Source organism: Bos grunniens, chromosome 7, assembly GCF_055505025.1.
Source record: "Bos grunniens cultivar Pamir isolate PY7600 chromosome 7, Bosgru_T2T1.0, whole genome shotgun sequence".
In the NCBI taxonomy this organism is placed as follows: domain Eukaryota; kingdom Metazoa; phylum Chordata; class Mammalia; order Artiodactyla; family Bovidae; genus Bos; species Bos grunniens.
The window spans coordinates 49,328,868-49,347,284 of NC_141171.1; the positions used below are offsets into that span (position 1 = coordinate 49,328,868).

The following is an 18,417-nucleotide window of genomic DNA, read 5'->3' on the forward strand; positions in this document are numbered from 1 at the left end:
AGTGGGTTGCCATTTCCTTCTCCAATGCATGAAAGTGAAAAGTGAAAGGGAAGTCGCTCAGTCGTGTCCAACTCTTAGGGACCCCATGGACTGCAGCCCACCAGGCTCCTCCGTCCATGGGATTTTCCAGGCAAGAGTACTGGAGTGGGGTGCCATTGCCTTCTCCATCCAAAAGGGTGGATACTGAATTAAGAAACCTAAAATAACTGCCACTCAACCACACCTCTCTAGGACAATACTGATTTATTTTGTCAGATGTTGTTTATTCCAGCTCTAGCTTTTTCTGCCATTAACAGCAGGGCCGCAAGGAATAAAGGAAGGTTTTTTACTTTTATTTTCAATGCTAGCATCCTTATATGCACAATTTATTTCTATTCTTATCTATTTATTTCAACATATGGGCAGGACATGTGACTTAAGAAGAAAGAGGATTAAATTTTGTGATGCTCAAACAAACCTTCCATTTTGTTGATAAAATGCTTCTTCAAAGTCCCGTAATGTTTTACGTAGTTTCTTTTTTTCAGCTCTGGCTTTCCAAAGTTGTTCCAGCAATTCCGGCCTAAAATTCAAACAGGAAGAAAACATCTGAAAGGGTACTTTAAATTCACCATGTTCTTAACAGTGTTTCTAACCCTGGTTGCAAAATCAACTCAGCTGGTGGGCTTCTGGAATAACCAATGTCTAAGATTCACCTTAGAACAATTAAATCAGAATAGCTGCTTGTAGGGCTCAGCATAAGTACTTAAAACAAACACAAAACAACTTCCCACACGATCCTAAAGTAATGCCAGGGCTAAGAATTAGAATCCAAGGCCGCATCAGGTAAAGAAGCTGACAGAGCATAAATGAACAGATAACTCTCAGCTGGTTCCAGCACTTTGTCATACAGCAAATGCAGGACTTTAGTTTCTTTTAATTTTTATCACACACTAATTTTCAATTCAGAAAATGTGAATGACAACACATTTTGTAAAGCACACTTTCTAAAATCATTTTATTTCTTGAGCACTGCATTCATTCTCTCCAAGTATTCAATTATTTAACACTGAAATTTCTTTGCATCTAAATTTTTGAGTATTTCTTACATAAATAGACTAAAATCACAAACCAGGATACATACATAGAAGCTGCTCGAGTACTTGACAATCGGAGATCTAGAGCCAGTTTTTCCTGATTTTCTTCAACATCAGATTCTGAGTTTTCCAATGATGACTGTGTCTGTACAGCAGTTTTCAAGATATCATTTAACTCAGAGGACAGACAAACACCATCTTCTTCTTCTTCCTAAATATATATATGCAAACAGAGAATCAAATATGCCATGGTTTCAACTTTTCCTTTAGGAAAAAGATCACAGAATTATTTCTCTTAAGGACTACCTTGATTTCCTCAAAAAAATGTGCAGTTTCTCCCTCTATGATCGGCTGTAACATCTGACCTCTTCGCTTGGTGGATGGAGATCCCTGTGACAATAAACATACAAATGGGTCACATTTTTATTATTCAAGGAAGATCCACTTTGCTATTACAGATAAAGTATAACAGATCTTAAACTTTATTTTAACAGATCTTAAACTTTATTTTCAAAATCCTAACCATATGCTTTAAAAGTTTGTAGGAATTTCTAACTATATTTTTGCTTTTTACTTGTTATGCATGCATAAGAGTGATAAATGATAATTTATGTCTAGGTAATTCTAAAGAGCTCATTCAATAAATGCTTTTAAAATTCTAACTAAAGAAGTGTCACTGATAATTTAATTGGGAACATTTTTTCTTTTTAACAAAGTGGTCAATTTTCTTGGTCTGAGGACCCCTTTATATTTCTTTTTAAAAAAATAACAGTTCATTAAGATGTAATTCATATACCATAAAATTCACTCTTTTACAGTATACATTTAGTGGTGTTTGGTATATTCACAAAGTTGTGCAACCATCACCACTATCTGTTTCTAGAACATTTCATCACCTTAAAAGGAAACTGTATTCATTAGCCCTCTCTCCCTAGCCCATGGCAAACAACAATCTATTTTCTGTCTCAGTGGGCTGGTCTATTCTAGATATTTCATACAAACGGAATCATATACTAAGTGGCCTTTGTGTCCAGCTTTTTTCACTTAACCTAAGTGTTTTTCAAGATTTATCCATGTTATAGTGTGTACCAGTACTTCATCCCTTTGCATAGCAAATAATATTCCACCATACAGACATACCTCATCATGTTTATCTATCAGTTGGCTGCACATCTAGACAGTTTTTTACACTTTAGCTATTATGAATAATGCTACTTTTAAGACATGCCTACCAATTTTTATGTGGACAAATGTTTTCAATTCTCCTGGGTATATCCAAGGAAGAGAACTGCTATGTTATACAGTAACTAAATGTTTAAACTTTTGAGGAACTGCCAGCACCATTTGTTGGAAAAACGATTCTCTCCTATTCTCTTGGCTTAACTTTTAGACTCCAAATTTCTCTTTATGATAGTCAAATTTAGGAGTCCATTAAGATCTAGAAATGCTTCCTATAGACTCAGTTTTTAAAGACAAACCTGTGGAATTCTAAGGTGATTTTCATAAATAAATTCAAAGACTACTTATACTATTAGGGAATTATGAAAACATCAGAGACACACAGAAACACTTTGTAATCAAAAGATAAAACCAGTATTAAATAAACTAGCTATGTGTGAAAAAGAGTATACACTATACATGATTCACTGTTCAAAGAAAACTGCTTATATCTAAATAAAGTTCTGTTGAGTGACAGCCAACTAAAAAAATGGCCAGTTTAAAAAAGAATGTTTCTGTAAGGGTTAAATATAAAAGCCTAAAGGGAACCGCTATTCAAGAGGCCATCAACATAAAAATGGCCAGCAAGTTTACATAAACTATAAGCTCCGAAGAATGAATTCACTGATGCAGAATGGGCTACATGCTGTCTTCTATTTGAGCCTGAGACACAGCTAGAGCCCTACCATCTAATGGTTAACTTGGAGATAGCACTCAATATGCACTAAGTTATTAAGAATTTTCTTTTAAAAAAAATGCACACATATATGAATACGTATTATTTTAATAGACTTTTTCATTTAAAAAGATGAACAAATAGGTTTATATTATTCTGCAGTTAAGGGAACTGATGGCCATCACAAGAGTGATGTATTTTCAAAGACTTGAATTTAAATGGAAAGAAATTAGGCAAGGGTCTGAAATATTGAGTTTTTAATTCCATAAGTAGATGACCTTGGGCACATCACTCCTGAGTCTCAATTTCATCACCTGTGAAATGAGGTTACCATCCTCTATCTGTTGTAACTTAACTTGTCAGGACTTAATAACATAATCATAGATTAAAATGCTTGTAAGAGTGCCTGGGAGATAGTAGTAGGCACTTATTAATTTCCTGTTATTTTAAAAACAGTAACCTCACCTTACATACACAATCCTTGTTATCTTGGCTGTGTATTTCTCCAATATACTACTGTATGGACTTTTTTGGAAAGAGTGGGTCTTGGTAAAATGAACTAGATAAATACTCGCATGTTTTACTTACAAGGACAGGAGTGATGCTAGCTCTTGTCAGCATCTGTTTTACAAGTCTGTATCTATCATAGAGAGGTTTAACAATATGCCTTTCTTCCCTGGTCACCTGAAGCAAGAAAAACGGAAATCACCTAGTTATCTGAAATCTAAAATTTCTAAAATATTAGGCAATATGACTTTCCCTCCAATTTTTAAAAAGTTATTTTAAATAGGCAGGTAATCATCCAAATGTAGGAAACAATGCTCTATGAAACAGCTCGAAGATGTGGGCCACAAAAGTGATTCATGTTCTTTTAAGACAGGAAATCAAATCTTTTCATCAAGAGAAACATTACCGGCCTTCCATGTTGACTTTCATAATAAAGAAGACTTTTCTGGAGAGAAGTTTTCTCTTCTACCAAATGATCTTTTGTCATTTTCTAGAATTAAAAAAATAAAAACCCTCCCATTAGCCACATCATTCCCTTCAGCAATGTAAGTAATTTGGTTGAAAGGATCAGCCCTTAGGTTCATAAGAACACATCTTTTCCTTATGGATTTGTAGGCAACGTTTTTCAGTCTCCTAGAGAATCTGGTCTTCTAGTAACTAGGTACCAATTCCCTCTGGTGGTTTGATTTATATTTTATCTGAATAAGTTATGAACACAAGAGCTTAGTGACCTTGGGTTAGTTACCTTCTTTTCGTTCAATATCCTAATCTGTAAATGGGGATAACATCACCTATCTCATAGGGCTTCCCATGTGGCTTAGCTGATAAAGAAACTGCCTGCAATGTGGGAGACCTGGGTTCAATCCCTGGGTTGGGAATATACCCTGGAAAAGGGAAAGGCTATCCACTCCAGTATTCTGGCCTGGAGAATTCCATGGACTGTATAGCCCATGGGGTCTCCAAGAGTCGGACACGACTGAGCGACTTTCACTTTCACCTCTCTCACTTTCACCTACCTCATAGAATTCCAATGAGGACTAAACAAGTTAATACATTGTAAAGGCATTTACACAGTGCCTTCTCAGCATACAATAAACAAAATAAATGCCTATTATCTTAATTTTGCACATAATCTTTTATTAGCATTATAATTTTGTTGTGTGTGAGCACATATTCAAAATGCATGCATACACAAGTATAGATCTTATAACTTGGTATTTCTCCTAAACTATTAAGAAAATTTGGTACTAGTATAGTGGAAAGCTCCTGAAAAGAGCTCAACAATATGGATTTGTGACCCTAGACTTCTACACTATGATTTCTGCTCCCCTTCACCAGGCATTTTTTTAATACTGAAAATAAGATACTCTTCTGACATTTTTTAGTACTCCAATGGTAGTAGGCAGGAGCCCCAAATTTATCTGTCCATAACCCCTTCTCCCTCTGTTTGACAGCATGACCTTTAACATACCAATGAACCAATGTTCCACAGACTATACTTTAAATCAAACAAACTCTCCAGTTACTCTCTGTTGTTGTTTAGCCGCTAAGCCATGTCTGACTCTCTTGTGACCCATGGACTGTAGCCCACCAGGCTCCTCTGTCCATGGGATTTTCCAGGCAAGAATACTGGAGTGGGTTGCCAAGTCCTCCTCCACAGATCTTCCCGACCCGGGAATCGAACCCACATCTCCTGCATTGCAGGCAGATTGTTTTATCACTGAGCCACCAGGGAAGCCTTCCAGTTACTACCAGGAGTGGTTAAATCGACCCTGTTTACCACCAGAATGAAAATAAGAGGTAAAAAGAAAAAATTCAGAGGATACGTACTTTCTATAACAAGAATTTTATATTAAGTACATTCAGTAGCGTAAACTTTGTAAAACACTGATTACAACCTCAAGTTTAAATCTTAAACCTAGGAGAATGAATCTGAATAAAGCTCCTGCTGCTACTGCTAAGTCGCTTCAGTTGTGTCCAACTCTGTGCAACCCCACAGACAGCAGCCCACCAGGCTCCCTTGTCCCTGGGATTCTCCAGGCAAAAACACTGGAGTGGGTTGCCATTTCCTTCTCCAATCAAAATCATTTATAGGAAAGGGAGTGGGGAGGAGAGGAGGTTGGTATAACATAAAAGCAAAACCAAGAAAAACTGGGGAGGGCAGCTACTAGAATTTCTAAGCCAGCTCTGTTTGAAGGGAGAAAGACTCTAATATTGAGACCATGAGGTGTACTCTGTTGTCAAGAGGGGTGCACATCAAGATTCATCACTAAAAGTTCACCTCAAGCAATCTACCTCTGCACTCTTTCAGCAAACTTCATCTGATAAATGATCTTGGGTGCCAAGTGCCTTGACCAGGACTGCCCTAGGCAATGCGTTTTGTATACTGTGTCATTTTAATGGACATAATCACAGTCACATGGCTACTGAAGGGATTCACTGGAAGAATGCACAGTCAGAAACTGGCATAATAAGCTAAGAGTTTAATACATGCAACTACTAAGATACAAGACCAAGATTCAAACTCAGGTATATCAAACACACTCATCTTGCTAACTGATTCCAATATAAGTGAACAGATCACATTCAAGTTTTTTTAGTTTTATTATTGTAACTCAGGCACTTATGTTGTGCTGATAAAAACATTTTTCTTAACTGCAAACTTGTTGACTCAGGGCAGCAGATTACCTAGACATCATTATGCCTCTATCTCAATTATTTTATTTCAGTGATTCTAAAGGCTAGCCTGGGCAAAAACCACAGCTCAAGATTACTTTGATATCTTCTGGAAGACACCTCTCGACACGTTTTTCTTTGAGTCTTTTCAGAATAAGTTCAAGTGTTGCTTCCTTAGATGGCTTCTTCTCCTTGTGAATGACCTTGGAGTCATCTTCATTCTCTTCATCTTCATGGTCTAGAGAAGAGCCAAAGCTTTTTGGAAGAGTGTTACTACGTGGACGTGTCTGAGGTACAAATTCTCCATCAGAAGTTTTGTGTTTTGCATCTACATTTTAAAATCAAGAGGATAAATCAGTACCACTGATTTTAGCTAAAATTCAACTAAATCAAAAGAGATGCAAGACATACAAGAGGAAAGTATACATCGACAACACACAGGCTCAGGTATTTCAAGATCACATGAAATATTTAAATTATATATATACCAGGAGAACTGTATGATTTTTCTTTCAACCAATATTCATACAATGCCTACTAGAGTAAGATGCTCTGATGAGCGTAACAGCAGTAAACAAACAGACATGGTCTCTGTTGTCATATACTCAGGAAGTAAAAAATAAAAACTAAGTAATTAGATTCATAAAATAATTTCAGTGAGTGCTAAGTGCTATAAAGAAGATAAAACAGAATGATGTCACAATGTTAAAGAGACATGCTTTTTGAAAGAGCAACTCCTTTGGATGGAACTGATAAAGAAGGCCTTTCTGAGATGGTGACATCCTAGCTGAACATGGAATAAAAAGGGACTAACCTAGTATAGAAGATTTAGGGGAAGAACATTTCTGCTCAGTTGAGGCAACAGCCAAGCCAATGTTCTTAAACCATGACATATTTTAAAAAACAGAAAATAAGGAAAAGTGATAAAATGGGGGGAAAGGGCAGAGTATAAAAAGCCTTGAAAGCCAGCAAAGGGTTTGAACTTTGTTCTAAGTGGAAAAGGAAGCTCACTGAAGAGCTATAAATAAGACAGTACATAGTTTTTTAATAAAAAATAATTCTGGATGCAGAGAATGCACTTACTGTAGGACAGTAAGAGTGAAAGAAAACTGGGAAATTAGGAGGCTAATAATTTAATAACACTCATTAGTAATACATTAAAAGTAGTGATTTTCATTTATGGTTGGAAACTGGTGTTAAATGAGAAAATTTTTTACAGAATTGTAAAGGAAAATTCTAAATAGGTAGGAGAACTTAATTAACCATAAGAATGTAAATAAACTCAAATGACAACAGGGACTCAGTCTTGTTCACCACTACAACCTCAGATGTCTTCAAGTACTTGGTACTTACAGACATTAAAATTTTTGTTTTATAAATTCAAATGAGTAAACCAAATGTGATACTCCATCTTATACATCCACACTTGGTACAGATAATTCTTTAAGTATTAACAATCATTAAAAAGCTTATTCACTAAATACCCACAAAGTAAATGTATCTTAGCAACTGCTATACTGGGCTGACACCCAGTAACACAAGACCCAGTTTTTGATTCAACACAACTTATAATTTAGTCTTTGTAGTATAAATGATTGATGATTAGATATTCTCAATCTTAGATGAAATACCCATCAAAAATTCTTAATACCTACCCAAACTCAAAACTGCTTAATATTTGAAATACTCATACAAACTTCACAATACAATACCATCTACAGCACCCATCAAAAGACTATTATTAATCAAAGAAGAGGAAAGACATTTGGAAGAATACAATATAGTATTTAAATTTTGATTATAACTAATAAAAAAAATAAGAGAACTTTTATTTTGCCAGTGTTCAAGATTTAAAGTTATCAAAAATTATAACTATAATGCTCAGATATTATTATAAAGAATATTTTTAAATGCAATTATATTGAAAAATGCCCATTTTATACCTTTAATTTGCTTTCGCAGTTTGGTGAGCTCTGTCATCCATTTTAATACCTTTGGATTGGCTGCTATATCACTGTAGGAGGGCTGAAAAATTAGAAAAACAGAATCACAGATTATGCACTCATCAACCCCTGTCTGTGCTAAGTCCCTCTCTAGGAATTGCCTTTGCCCACATGAGCTGCCTGGCCCAAGGTTACAAACCCCTCCTCCAGAGCAGCTCATATCCATGACTGGTTATATAGGATTAAAAAGGCCTGACTTCTTCATCTTAATTCAGTCAATCCTGAATCATATTAATTCAGCCATCCTAGTTGGAAACACTGTGGAATCAGGCTGAGGCCATGAATGCAACTATATCCCAGGTCTACATTCCCCTCTCAACCATGCTGCCTTACTCCTTACAGCTGCAATTCTCCCTAAACACTCCCTTGGAAATGGCATGCACTGATATCTCTGTCGCAGCATGCTTCCCAGATAATCCAACCTACAACAACTCTACGACTATAAATCTACTCATAGACTGACACTGTTTCTTCATAAAGATAATGTTTTTAAGAAATATGTTAATACCTCAGTAAAATTAATAAATGAGATCCTAAAAAAAATATAAGAAACAATCATTAAAATCTTTGTGGGTATGCAATGTGGGGTTTTTTGTTGTTGTTATTGTTGGGGTGTTTTTTTGAGTTTTTTTTGCAGCATGCAGTGTGGCATACAGGATCTTAGTCCCCTCACCAGGAATGGAACCCTCACCTCCTTACATGGAAGTGTGGAGTCTTAACCACTGGACCGCCAGGAAGTCCCAAAGGTTATTTTAATTTCTGCTCAAATAGTATTTGACAGTGTTCACAGCAGAGAGTTCACTCAATCTTCATTTATCTTACTTTAAGTAGACAGGGCAAGATATTAAGTAAAGCTCTCTCAGAGGAGGGTCTAGCAACTGGCAGAAAGCAGATCTAACTAAACGTCTTCTGACTTCAAGTATAAGACTTTACCTACTTCACATGTTCTAACGATTAAATATCTCACCCCTTCATGCCCACCTCCCCTGGCTACCTGTGGTTTTTGAGGGAGCAGAAATAGCATTAATATAATTTGTCAATGTAAAGTATTTGCCTTAAAATTCAACAAGCTCTTTTCCAACAGAAATACAAAAATTCAGTGGTACAATGGCAAGAATACTAGTCCGGAATCAGAAGGCGGCGGCTGCTGCTGCTGCTGCTGCTGCTGCTGCTAAGTCGCTTTAGTCTCTGTGCAACCCCATAGACGGCAGCCCACCAGGCTCCGCTGTCCCTGGGATTCTCCAGGCAAGAATACTGGAGTGGGTTGCCATTTCCTTCTCCAATGCAGGAAAGTGAAAAGTGAAAGTGACGTCGCTCAGTCATGTCCAACTCCTCGAGACCCCATGGACTGCAGCCCACCAGGCTCCTCCATCCATGGGATTTTCCAGGCAAGAGTACTGGAGTGGGGTGACAAGGAACTATATAATCTCAGATCTATATAAGCGCTATTTTTCTGGACGTCTTAGATTAGTTCTCTCTCCCAGGTAAGAGATGGGAGAATGTCCTCTAAGTTCCAACAGATCTACTTTACAATGGGCAGTGTTACAAACTCACCTTGCCATTTCTTTCCCTTTCAAATTGTTCCTCAAATTGTCTGATTTTTTTCTGAAGTTTCTTGACTAATTGATATGGTGTTCTGTCCTCTCTTTTTTCATCTTTTGAACTAAAGGATGATCTTCGAATCCTGAATTAAAACAAGAGGTGAACACTGTAGTTAAATTTTCAAGTTATCAACACCATCTCTCCTATTACCCTGATAAAACATCACACTATTATCAAGAAGTAAATTTTTTAAGTGCAATTAAACCCCTAACACTGAAGGACAAATGGTAGAAAGAAACTTGAACTACGCTAGAGACCACAAAAAGCTAACACAGTAGCAATGAAAACAATCTGGAATTATTCAAAAGGCGCTTGGGCAAATGCAGATAAAACACAAAGACACCAAGCAGCTTAGAGCTCTTTTGGTGTCCAAACTGCAAAGGAAACGTTTTAACTTTCAGGATCAATTTCAGTCATGAATGAATAAATAAATACATCACGGAAAGATGTCTATTAGAGAGCAAACCTTAATAGACGCTCAAAGAACTCAATTTGGGGGCACTCAAAATAATAAACCACAAAAGCATGCTTCATGAAATTGGGAAGAAAGCTTTCAACTATAGGCCTAGAGGATTAAAATCTCTCAAAGGACCTGGGTATGTGATAGGATTCACTGCCCATAAAAACATAAACATCACTTACCTAGCAAAAGAAAGTGCTTTAGATGAGGAATCCAACATTTCTGGATCATGTAGGAAACGCTGGCTTTGCCCAAAATCTAAACTCCGATGTGATAACACTGGAGGACAGTCTTCTTCCAGGGGGTGATGATTCATTCTTCCAGCTTGTGGAGACAGCTGAGCTTCTCCAGACTCAGAGTCTTCCTGCCAAGACTTAAAAGCAGGAAATGGCTCTGGAAAACAAACATAAAGAATAGTACCATGGGTCTCTTGGTTCTGTATGAAAAAAAGTCACACAGTATCAGCTATATGTTCTTTAAACCATATCATTCTGTAGTGGTTCATATAATATAATATTTATGGGCTCCTAGGATCTTCATACAGCCTACTATTGTTTAAAGTTGTCTGAGCTTCACTTTTTACTTCAGTCCTAATTTCACATAAGGAGTTACACTTTAAATTTCTGAACCCAGTCACAAAGCAAGAAGGGACACTGTCAAGCTCTTCAAAATTATACTAAATGCTATTTTTCCAGTAGGGAAAAGTCTTCATTTAGAAACAGTAAACATTTAACAGTCCTTAATTGGGAATTTAACTGAGCCAAATGCTGCCAGATGAATAAATTGTCCCTCACTGTCAAGTGACTATGTTAAGAAGTGGAAGCTATTCCCCATGCTATTCAGAATACTCAGCAAATGGCTCTTGGACTCCAACAAAAGAATTGTTAGATTTATAAACAAGCAGCTAATTCACCTGACAATACCAGGACTCTAACATTAAACAGAGGTGGTTATTTTCTGCTACAGGATTTCTGTGTATAATACATATTTTAATAATTAAACCCAAAAGTATTAACAACACAAAATTTAACAGCAGTACTCCTTAAGTACATTTATTTTATTGGAGTTATCCTATAAGTTCTCATATGAAGCCATATTGAGGTATCTGATGTCTCTGCACAAATAAGGCTTGATTACATACAGAACACATACAGATAAACACACAACCCACAAATATACTCCAAATACATAATTATCTTCAAGTATCCCCCTTGATTTGGGGAGGGGATAGGGACTTTTCCATCTACACATTAACTTAATATATGACTATAGTGTAAATTTTGATGCTATGGCTTTTAATAGCAAAAATGAGTTAAATATTTTAGGATGCAAAAATTGGCTTGACAGTGTCAAAAAGCAAGAATGACTTTTTTTTTTTTTGCACAATACCTATGAACTGCTACTAATTTAGTTTAACTTTATGCATTAGCAATTTAAAGCATTACATTTTTTCAGGATAATAAGAACATAATCAACTTCGTTTTTTAAAGCCCAGATCTATCTGATAACTAAAAATTGGGTACATAGCGTGCAATCCCGTAATAAACCCAGCAATAAAGTGATTTTCAAAGCAACCCTTGTACCTGCTTCCCAGAAAATAAGTAACTGGTAATAAACATTTTATGAGAAATCTCCTGTTTTAAGAAAAAGAGGGAACTAACAAAAAACAGTATTTTCTGGGTATCATTTTTAACCCAGAACAGTTTTCCTAATATTTGGGGACAGCAGGAGAAGGGCTAATAAAAAGGCAAACAAAGTGAACCATAAAAAGGCAAAAAAGCTAAACTATGGTGAACCATACTTACCCTCCCCATCTCTCTGCAGATGCATTGTTTTGAAATCAATGAGGGGAAAAGTGATAGGGCATGACGCTAATAAAATGGAAAAAATGGCAAAAAATACTAAAGTGAACACACAGCACAGTCAGAACAAACCATACACATAACTAACACAAAGCCAAAGATACCAAAAACATTTCCCTAAAACCTGTTAGGCATTCTGCTCAAAAACTTTATTCAAAGAAATTACTACTAACCAAACTTTAAAAACAAACACAAACATACATTTCCATTTCAGCAAGCAAGGCAAAAAAATTAAAGTAGTGCTGTTCTATTAAAACTCAAACATAAAACTGAAGAAATGGAAACTTAATCAGGTACTGTGGAAGCTTTTCAGTATAAACAATTTGACAGAAAAATATTTCCCTTAGTTTGCTCTGCAAAAAGATTCTACTGTTATCTCATACAAGAGCCAGCAGGTAAGAATCTGAAGATGTCCACTTACATTAAAAACCAAGACCTTTGGATGGCTACAAATGCATACTGGTGGCAGACATGTGCTACCCATTCACTAACTGCATTTTGCTGACTACCCTTGGAACAATACAAAAACCCAAGACCCATATACTTAGGAAGAATGAGATGGTCCTCCATTTGAAGTCACCCTACTTCTCTGTTAAGAGTCATTTCAAATGGGGTACATCTCTTTTTCCAAGGTATGCAGATCTAAAGTAATTTGGTTTCTTGAGGAAGACTATTATTTTAGAATATCCTAAACTCCCAGTTATGGAAAATCAGTCTCTGTATTGTGGGCACAAGTGGAAGGAGCAACATGGTCTGCTAACAGCCACTCTCCCAAGCACATGCAGAGTTCATGGCTGAGAAGTTCACTCAGGTGTCGACTGCTGTTGGCTCTCTGCAAGTCACTGACCCGTATTTCTGGAAAAGCCAGGAGGAGGTCTATGTGGACTTGTCACAGCTGTTGAGCCAGGGCAGCTCAGACACTGAAAATCAGGGATCAGGAGTACATAGTGACCTTCCCTTCCCTACCACAACAATTTGTAAAGAGTCAGTGGATTCCAACAAGGCAACAAAAGAGAGCCTAGCATCAGGCTCTCTTTAGGGAAGCCCTCAGAAAGCTGAAGCTGGACAGAGAATGTCCTATCTCCTCAGACAATGGAAAACAAATGGTCTTCTATGCTTAAAACTTAAGATCAGGACCCTCAGGCCAAGGACTATAAAGGGCTATTTATCTGCATCCTCCAAAAAGCAACAGCATTAAATACTCTGTCAGAAGCCCAGCTTCATCTTTCAGAGACTCCTTTCCTAACTTTCAGCTCAAAGGATGCTCTGATGACCACCACTCCTTCTCAGTAACTACGCCAGGATGAGTAACTTAAAGGGACATTTGATCTTCATTGCCACCAGAATGCTAATATATCCCTAACCCTGGGGGAGCATCTTCATAAATCCCAAACATCCTGAATAACCCAGAACAAAGTAAATGGAAGATAACTTCCTGATTTAGTCTAAGTTATGACACATAATACACCGCTGGGCATGCCAAACATCTAGACCAAAAAGGGAGGAGGAGTAGGGATTGAAAGACAGCAGTAAAGATTGGCAGAATGACTTGGCTGGGGCTTTTAAAATATTGGCTATACCTTAAAAATAAATAAAAATGCTCCAACTGTGATCAGGTGTGCAGACTTGAGGTGGCAAAAGGAGCACATGATATTGGCATTGCAATTCCTCATATGTCATTGGCTAACTTGCCAAAGGTGAGATTACGAAGGGATCTTCATTCAAGTGAACAAATATGTAACTTTAAGATTTCTGAGTGATCTCCTTATCTCTTTACATAGGACAGGATATGATCCAGAAGCCCCCCTGGATCCAAATATGCTTCTTATTTCTACTTCTCAACTGCAACATTTTACTTCAAAGTTTACAAATACACAGCAAAGTTTTTAGAGAATTTTACAAAGGACATCCATATACCAATCCCCTAGATTCTACTACTAACATTTCACTATACTTGCTTCATAACATTTCCATTCCATTAACCATCTTGTTTTCTTCATGGATTTCAAAGTAAACAGTAGATATTCATATACTCCTCCATAAACCCTTCTGCATGCTGATCATTCACTGAAGTTTGGTATTTATTTATAGTTTTTGCTCCTTTTGATTAAAAAAAAAAACTTACATACAATGAAATGAAGGTCTTAAATACACATCTGTGAGTTTTAACTCATGTGGTTTTGCCTTTTAAGTTAAAATTAAAATTACTCTCCTTTGTAAAACTTGTTAGGACCCTGCTCCCATACCTTCAAAACCTAACAGAGATACAGGGACATAGTACAATATTTGCTTACAAATACCTCTGAAGATAATTTCTTTTTAAATGTATTTCTGATGATTATAAAGAAAAGGTAGCTGTATTCTAGGCTCTCTATTTAAAGTGGTGAGATCCCTAAACCCTAGCATACTGGACTTTCAAAAACTGGGAGATAGCACCTGATTTGGTTTAACAATTAACAACAGCCTACCCTTGATTTTATTTTCTTTATATTTTAACATCCATCCTCAGAGCTAATGGATAAGAATTAATTCAAATGAGATAACTGCCCCATAATTTCATTAGCGCATTTGAGTAAAAATAGTCACTCACTCTTACATGAATCAAATAAAAACGAATAAGGTTGCTCAGAAAAGGGCAGTAATCTCATTACTGCCTTGGGTAATTTCAGTTACAAATAACATTATCAGGAAAATAATGTGTGTGGGTAAAATTACCTTCCCATTTATCACCATCAGAAACATTCTTCAGATCTAAATGTGGAATTTGGACACATGCTGCTTCCCCTTGAACACCAACACTTTGACTTCCTGGCACTTCTGATTCAGTGTTGGCATTCAAATCACATATCTTGCTACTAGAATCCTGTATTTTAAAATAAAGAATACATTTCACAAACAAGAAGCTTTCCATGCCCTATTTAAAAACAACCAGCTTATGTTCTTGCATGGTCCTCATGAGTTTACCGTGCCTACATAGGCAACTGTCCCAGTCCCACCATTCAAGACAAAGTTTGGATCCCAAACTGAGGAAACTGTTCTTGCAATCAAAAGTGGCAAATTAGAAAACAAAAGCAAAAACAAACCAAAAGTGGCAAATCAAGTTGCTGCTTGATTGTAAAACAACTGGTAAGAGTATTTGCATTTAAATCTCCTTTAAACCTATTAAACACAAGAGTCAAAGGCCAGATACCATAACTGGTAGGTTAAACCTAGTCAAACTTCAAAGAACCATAAAGAAAAGTAATTCTTACCAGAATCAAGTGTGACAATTTATCACTGTCAAATGACAAATATTCTTTCCTAAAAATCAAGTAAAGTTATTAGTCTTTTAAGAATAAATTGGTTACTATCACTGCATATTTCTTATCTAGATTCCTCTCTTCCTCATACAGTTAGCATTTACAGTGTGAGAAAAGAAAATGACACCTGCACATATGCCCATTCTTTGGAGCCCTATATCTGAAAAACACACACTACTGAAAATATCCAGAGAATCAGTTCATGTTCAGAAAAATTAAGTACATTCACCACTCCCTTACACATCTACTCCCCAAAATGAAAAACACTTTAAAAGGAAAAATATAATTCACAATAAATAAAAAACAAAAGAAATGAATATATAATGGAAAAGATTCTATAAAATAAGTAATAGTTTTAACCAATTTACTTCATTTTTCCATATTCTGGGACATCTTTTTCCATTTAAAGATTTTTTTTTAAAGTATAGCTATGTCCTAAATTTTAAATCTGATGGTATTCTATTACAATCAAAACAAAGTTACTACTTCTAAACCTCTCCTTCTTCAAAACATAATGGTAACAACATAAAAAGGAAATTTTATAAAATTTCAATTCATTTATTTCCCTTTATAAAAACTAATCCCTATGTAGAACAAGTGTTAAAGCAAGCTGTCACAAATCATCTCTACCTACTTGACCTCAACAGAATATCTAGTATCACAGTAAGTTATCAATATGCTGACTGTAGGAATGTTCTCCTCCCCAAAGACACCGTGATAATGCAATCTACAGTGATACTCATAGGTGCTGCTCCTCCCCTGCCGTAAAAGTGTGCACTCAGAAGACAGGTCTTGATCTAAATGTGGCAAGTCAGCTCCTCATATATATATAATTACCTTGTCTGCTAAACATGAAAAACAAACTAAATTCCCTGGCAAGCAAAGGCTCTCTTTTGCTTAGAGTGGGAACAAATGAGGGAATGAGTTAAATTCTAGCCTAACAGATTAAAAGACGTAATCATCTAAATTTTAGAAACATGAGGGTTAAACAAGCAAAATGTAATCTACCTAACCAAGAAAATCTTTTGGTCTAAAAAGCAGCTTGCTAATCTACACGTAAGTTGAAGAGGAAAGAGCTTTCTCGATAAAGCTTGAGTCCTCACTAGTTGGATCCTTATTGTTCTATCAAATCCAGATGTCATCATTTTGGGGATGCCTGTTAATGCTGTTAATCTTTTATCTTCAGCCCATAGCTCCAATATTCCCTGGGCTGGAAGAGAATCATTCCTGCCTCCTGAAAGGAAGCACAAGGAGCTGCTGTAAGCAGGCAATCTGTGGACCTTCAGTGTAGGGGGATGCTTCAGAGATACGGCTCCAAAGAATTTACTTGCCCTAAGAGAACAGGTTTTCTACTCACAATTAAGAGAGATAACAACATTAATGCAAGTTTACCCTTGCCAACAGGCTACCACCAAATCAGTAACGTTGTATGGGATTTCTCGGTATTAACAGTCTAATCTACAACTTCATTACTGATGTTTTCAGAAGATCAAACCGTCATTCTTAAGAAAATTATCCACATTTTTTAGCAATGTCTTAACAAATCATAAAAAGAGTAATGATATCCAAAACTTTAAAACATTCTAGAAAGCTTCTGTTCAAAGGGACTCTATCAAGTATCTATGGTGACTAAGGATTCGCTCAGTTGTGTCCGACTCTTTGCAACCCTGTGGACTGTAGCCCACCAGGCTCCTCCGTCCATGGGATTCTCCAGGCAAGAGTACTGGAGTGGGTTGCCATTTTCGTAAAAGACTTATTGCCTAGGGAATGCCCCCTTCCATTACTGCAAGCCAAGGACATAAACAAGCACTAACTGCGTCGGACTGTACTAGGACACACAGAGGAACTGGAATAGGAGTAAAAAATCCCTATATGTTTGTCCAGGCAAATATGTTACTATCTTTCAGTTAGCTGTAGACAGTTCCAAGACTTCTGAATTAACTCACTGAAGCATGTATTCAGAGTATCAATAAACTCCCGAACTGTTCTACAAATCAAGTGAAAAGTTTGAAGTGTTTCCAAGAAGGCAGTGTTCTAATTTCTGAATGTTTTCCAATTTATAACACCTGTCTTAACCTGTATCTACTCTGAATATTTATGGACATTTAGTATGCCTTATGCTGCTGCTGCTGCTCAGTAGCTCAGTCATATCTGACTCTCTGTGACGCCATGGACTGTAACCCACCAGGCTCCTCTGTCCACGGGATTTCCCAGGCAAGAATACTGGAGTGGGTTGCCATTTCCTTCTCCGGGGATCTTCCCAACCCAGGGGTCCAAACTGAGTATCCTGCTTTGGCAGGTGGATTCTTTGCCACTGAGCCATCTGGGAAGCTCTAATATGCTTTATACTTATCATCAAAATAAGATGTTTGGTTTTGTTTGCTCACCTAAAATATATGTTGTAACAGAAAGCTTCATCTAAAAAATTCACCCCAGAATCTGTAAAGAACTCCAATTTTCAAAATGAATAGTTAATTAGCAACAACAAGAAAAAATGCTTACCTCTCAAGACAGTCATCTTCACCATCACCATGGTCACTGCATGGCTCTAACAATATACCTACACACTGACAAAAAGAACACCACTTATTAAGGAGTTCCCATCCCCTTAAAGTTGAGAAGTTTCCAATCCAAATTAGGATATTAGATTATAAATTAGTCAAATGCCCCTCTTTTAACTACTACTTAAAATAGTCTGCAGGTGTTAATGTCCTTTTTTAGAGAGTAATTGACCTTCCTCAAAATTTGAGTTGTGTGTATGGGGGTGCATGTGTATAAAATGAGGACCCTGTTTTTCTTACTACCCTACTGGGCAAGAGCTACTGCTACTACTATCACATTCTTTTTCCTTCCTTAGAATTTTCTCCTCTAAAAATGATGGTCAGCTACTACTCTTTCTCGTCAGCAATGAACATACAAGTTGGTTAACTTCCTAACAGGTAGCAGAGGAGTCACACAGTTCACCAGATCCCTTTATGACATATATTTGAAATAACAACGCTGAAACTCAAAAGCACATGAGAATGCTCCCTAATTTTCCA

The 18,417-nt window shown here is 36.7% G+C and overlaps 1 protein-coding gene across 44 annotated transcripts in view; it reads right to left on the minus strand.

Annotated features, from left to right (window-relative positions):
* The window catches only part of FAM13B (family with sequence similarity 13 member B), a 95,474-nt gene that overhangs the window by 4,303 nt on the left and 72,754 nt on the right, over positions 1 to 18,417 (minus strand). For 16 of the 44 annotated variants that reach the window (XM_086411713.1, XM_086411730.1, XM_086411702.1 and 13 more), the window contains 13 exons: positions 17,879 to 17,943; positions 15,329 to 15,377; positions 14,793 to 14,940; positions 12,021 to 12,086; positions 10,398 to 10,608; positions 9,708 to 9,837; positions 8,094 to 8,175; positions 6,249 to 6,478; positions 3,881 to 3,964; positions 3,556 to 3,651; positions 1,380 to 1,463; positions 1,121 to 1,284; positions 458 to 559 (listed from right to left, as the gene is read on the minus strand). In XM_086411713.1, the coding sequence (XP_086267839.1) occupies positions 458 to 559; positions 1,121 to 1,284; positions 1,380 to 1,463; positions 3,556 to 3,651; positions 3,881 to 3,964; positions 6,249 to 6,478; positions 8,094 to 8,175; positions 9,708 to 9,837; positions 10,398 to 10,608; positions 12,021 to 12,086; positions 14,793 to 14,940; positions 15,329 to 15,377; positions 17,879 to 17,943 (1,511 nt within the window). The remainder of the gene's footprint in view (positions 1 to 457; positions 560 to 1,120; positions 1,285 to 1,379; positions 1,464 to 3,555; positions 3,652 to 3,880; positions 3,965 to 6,248; positions 6,479 to 8,093; positions 8,176 to 9,707; positions 9,838 to 10,397; positions 10,609 to 12,020; positions 12,087 to 14,792; positions 14,941 to 15,328; positions 15,378 to 17,878; positions 17,944 to 18,417) is intronic. The other 28 variants (XM_086411721.1, XM_086411740.1, XM_086411709.1 and 25 more) reach the window with 3 other exon arrangements.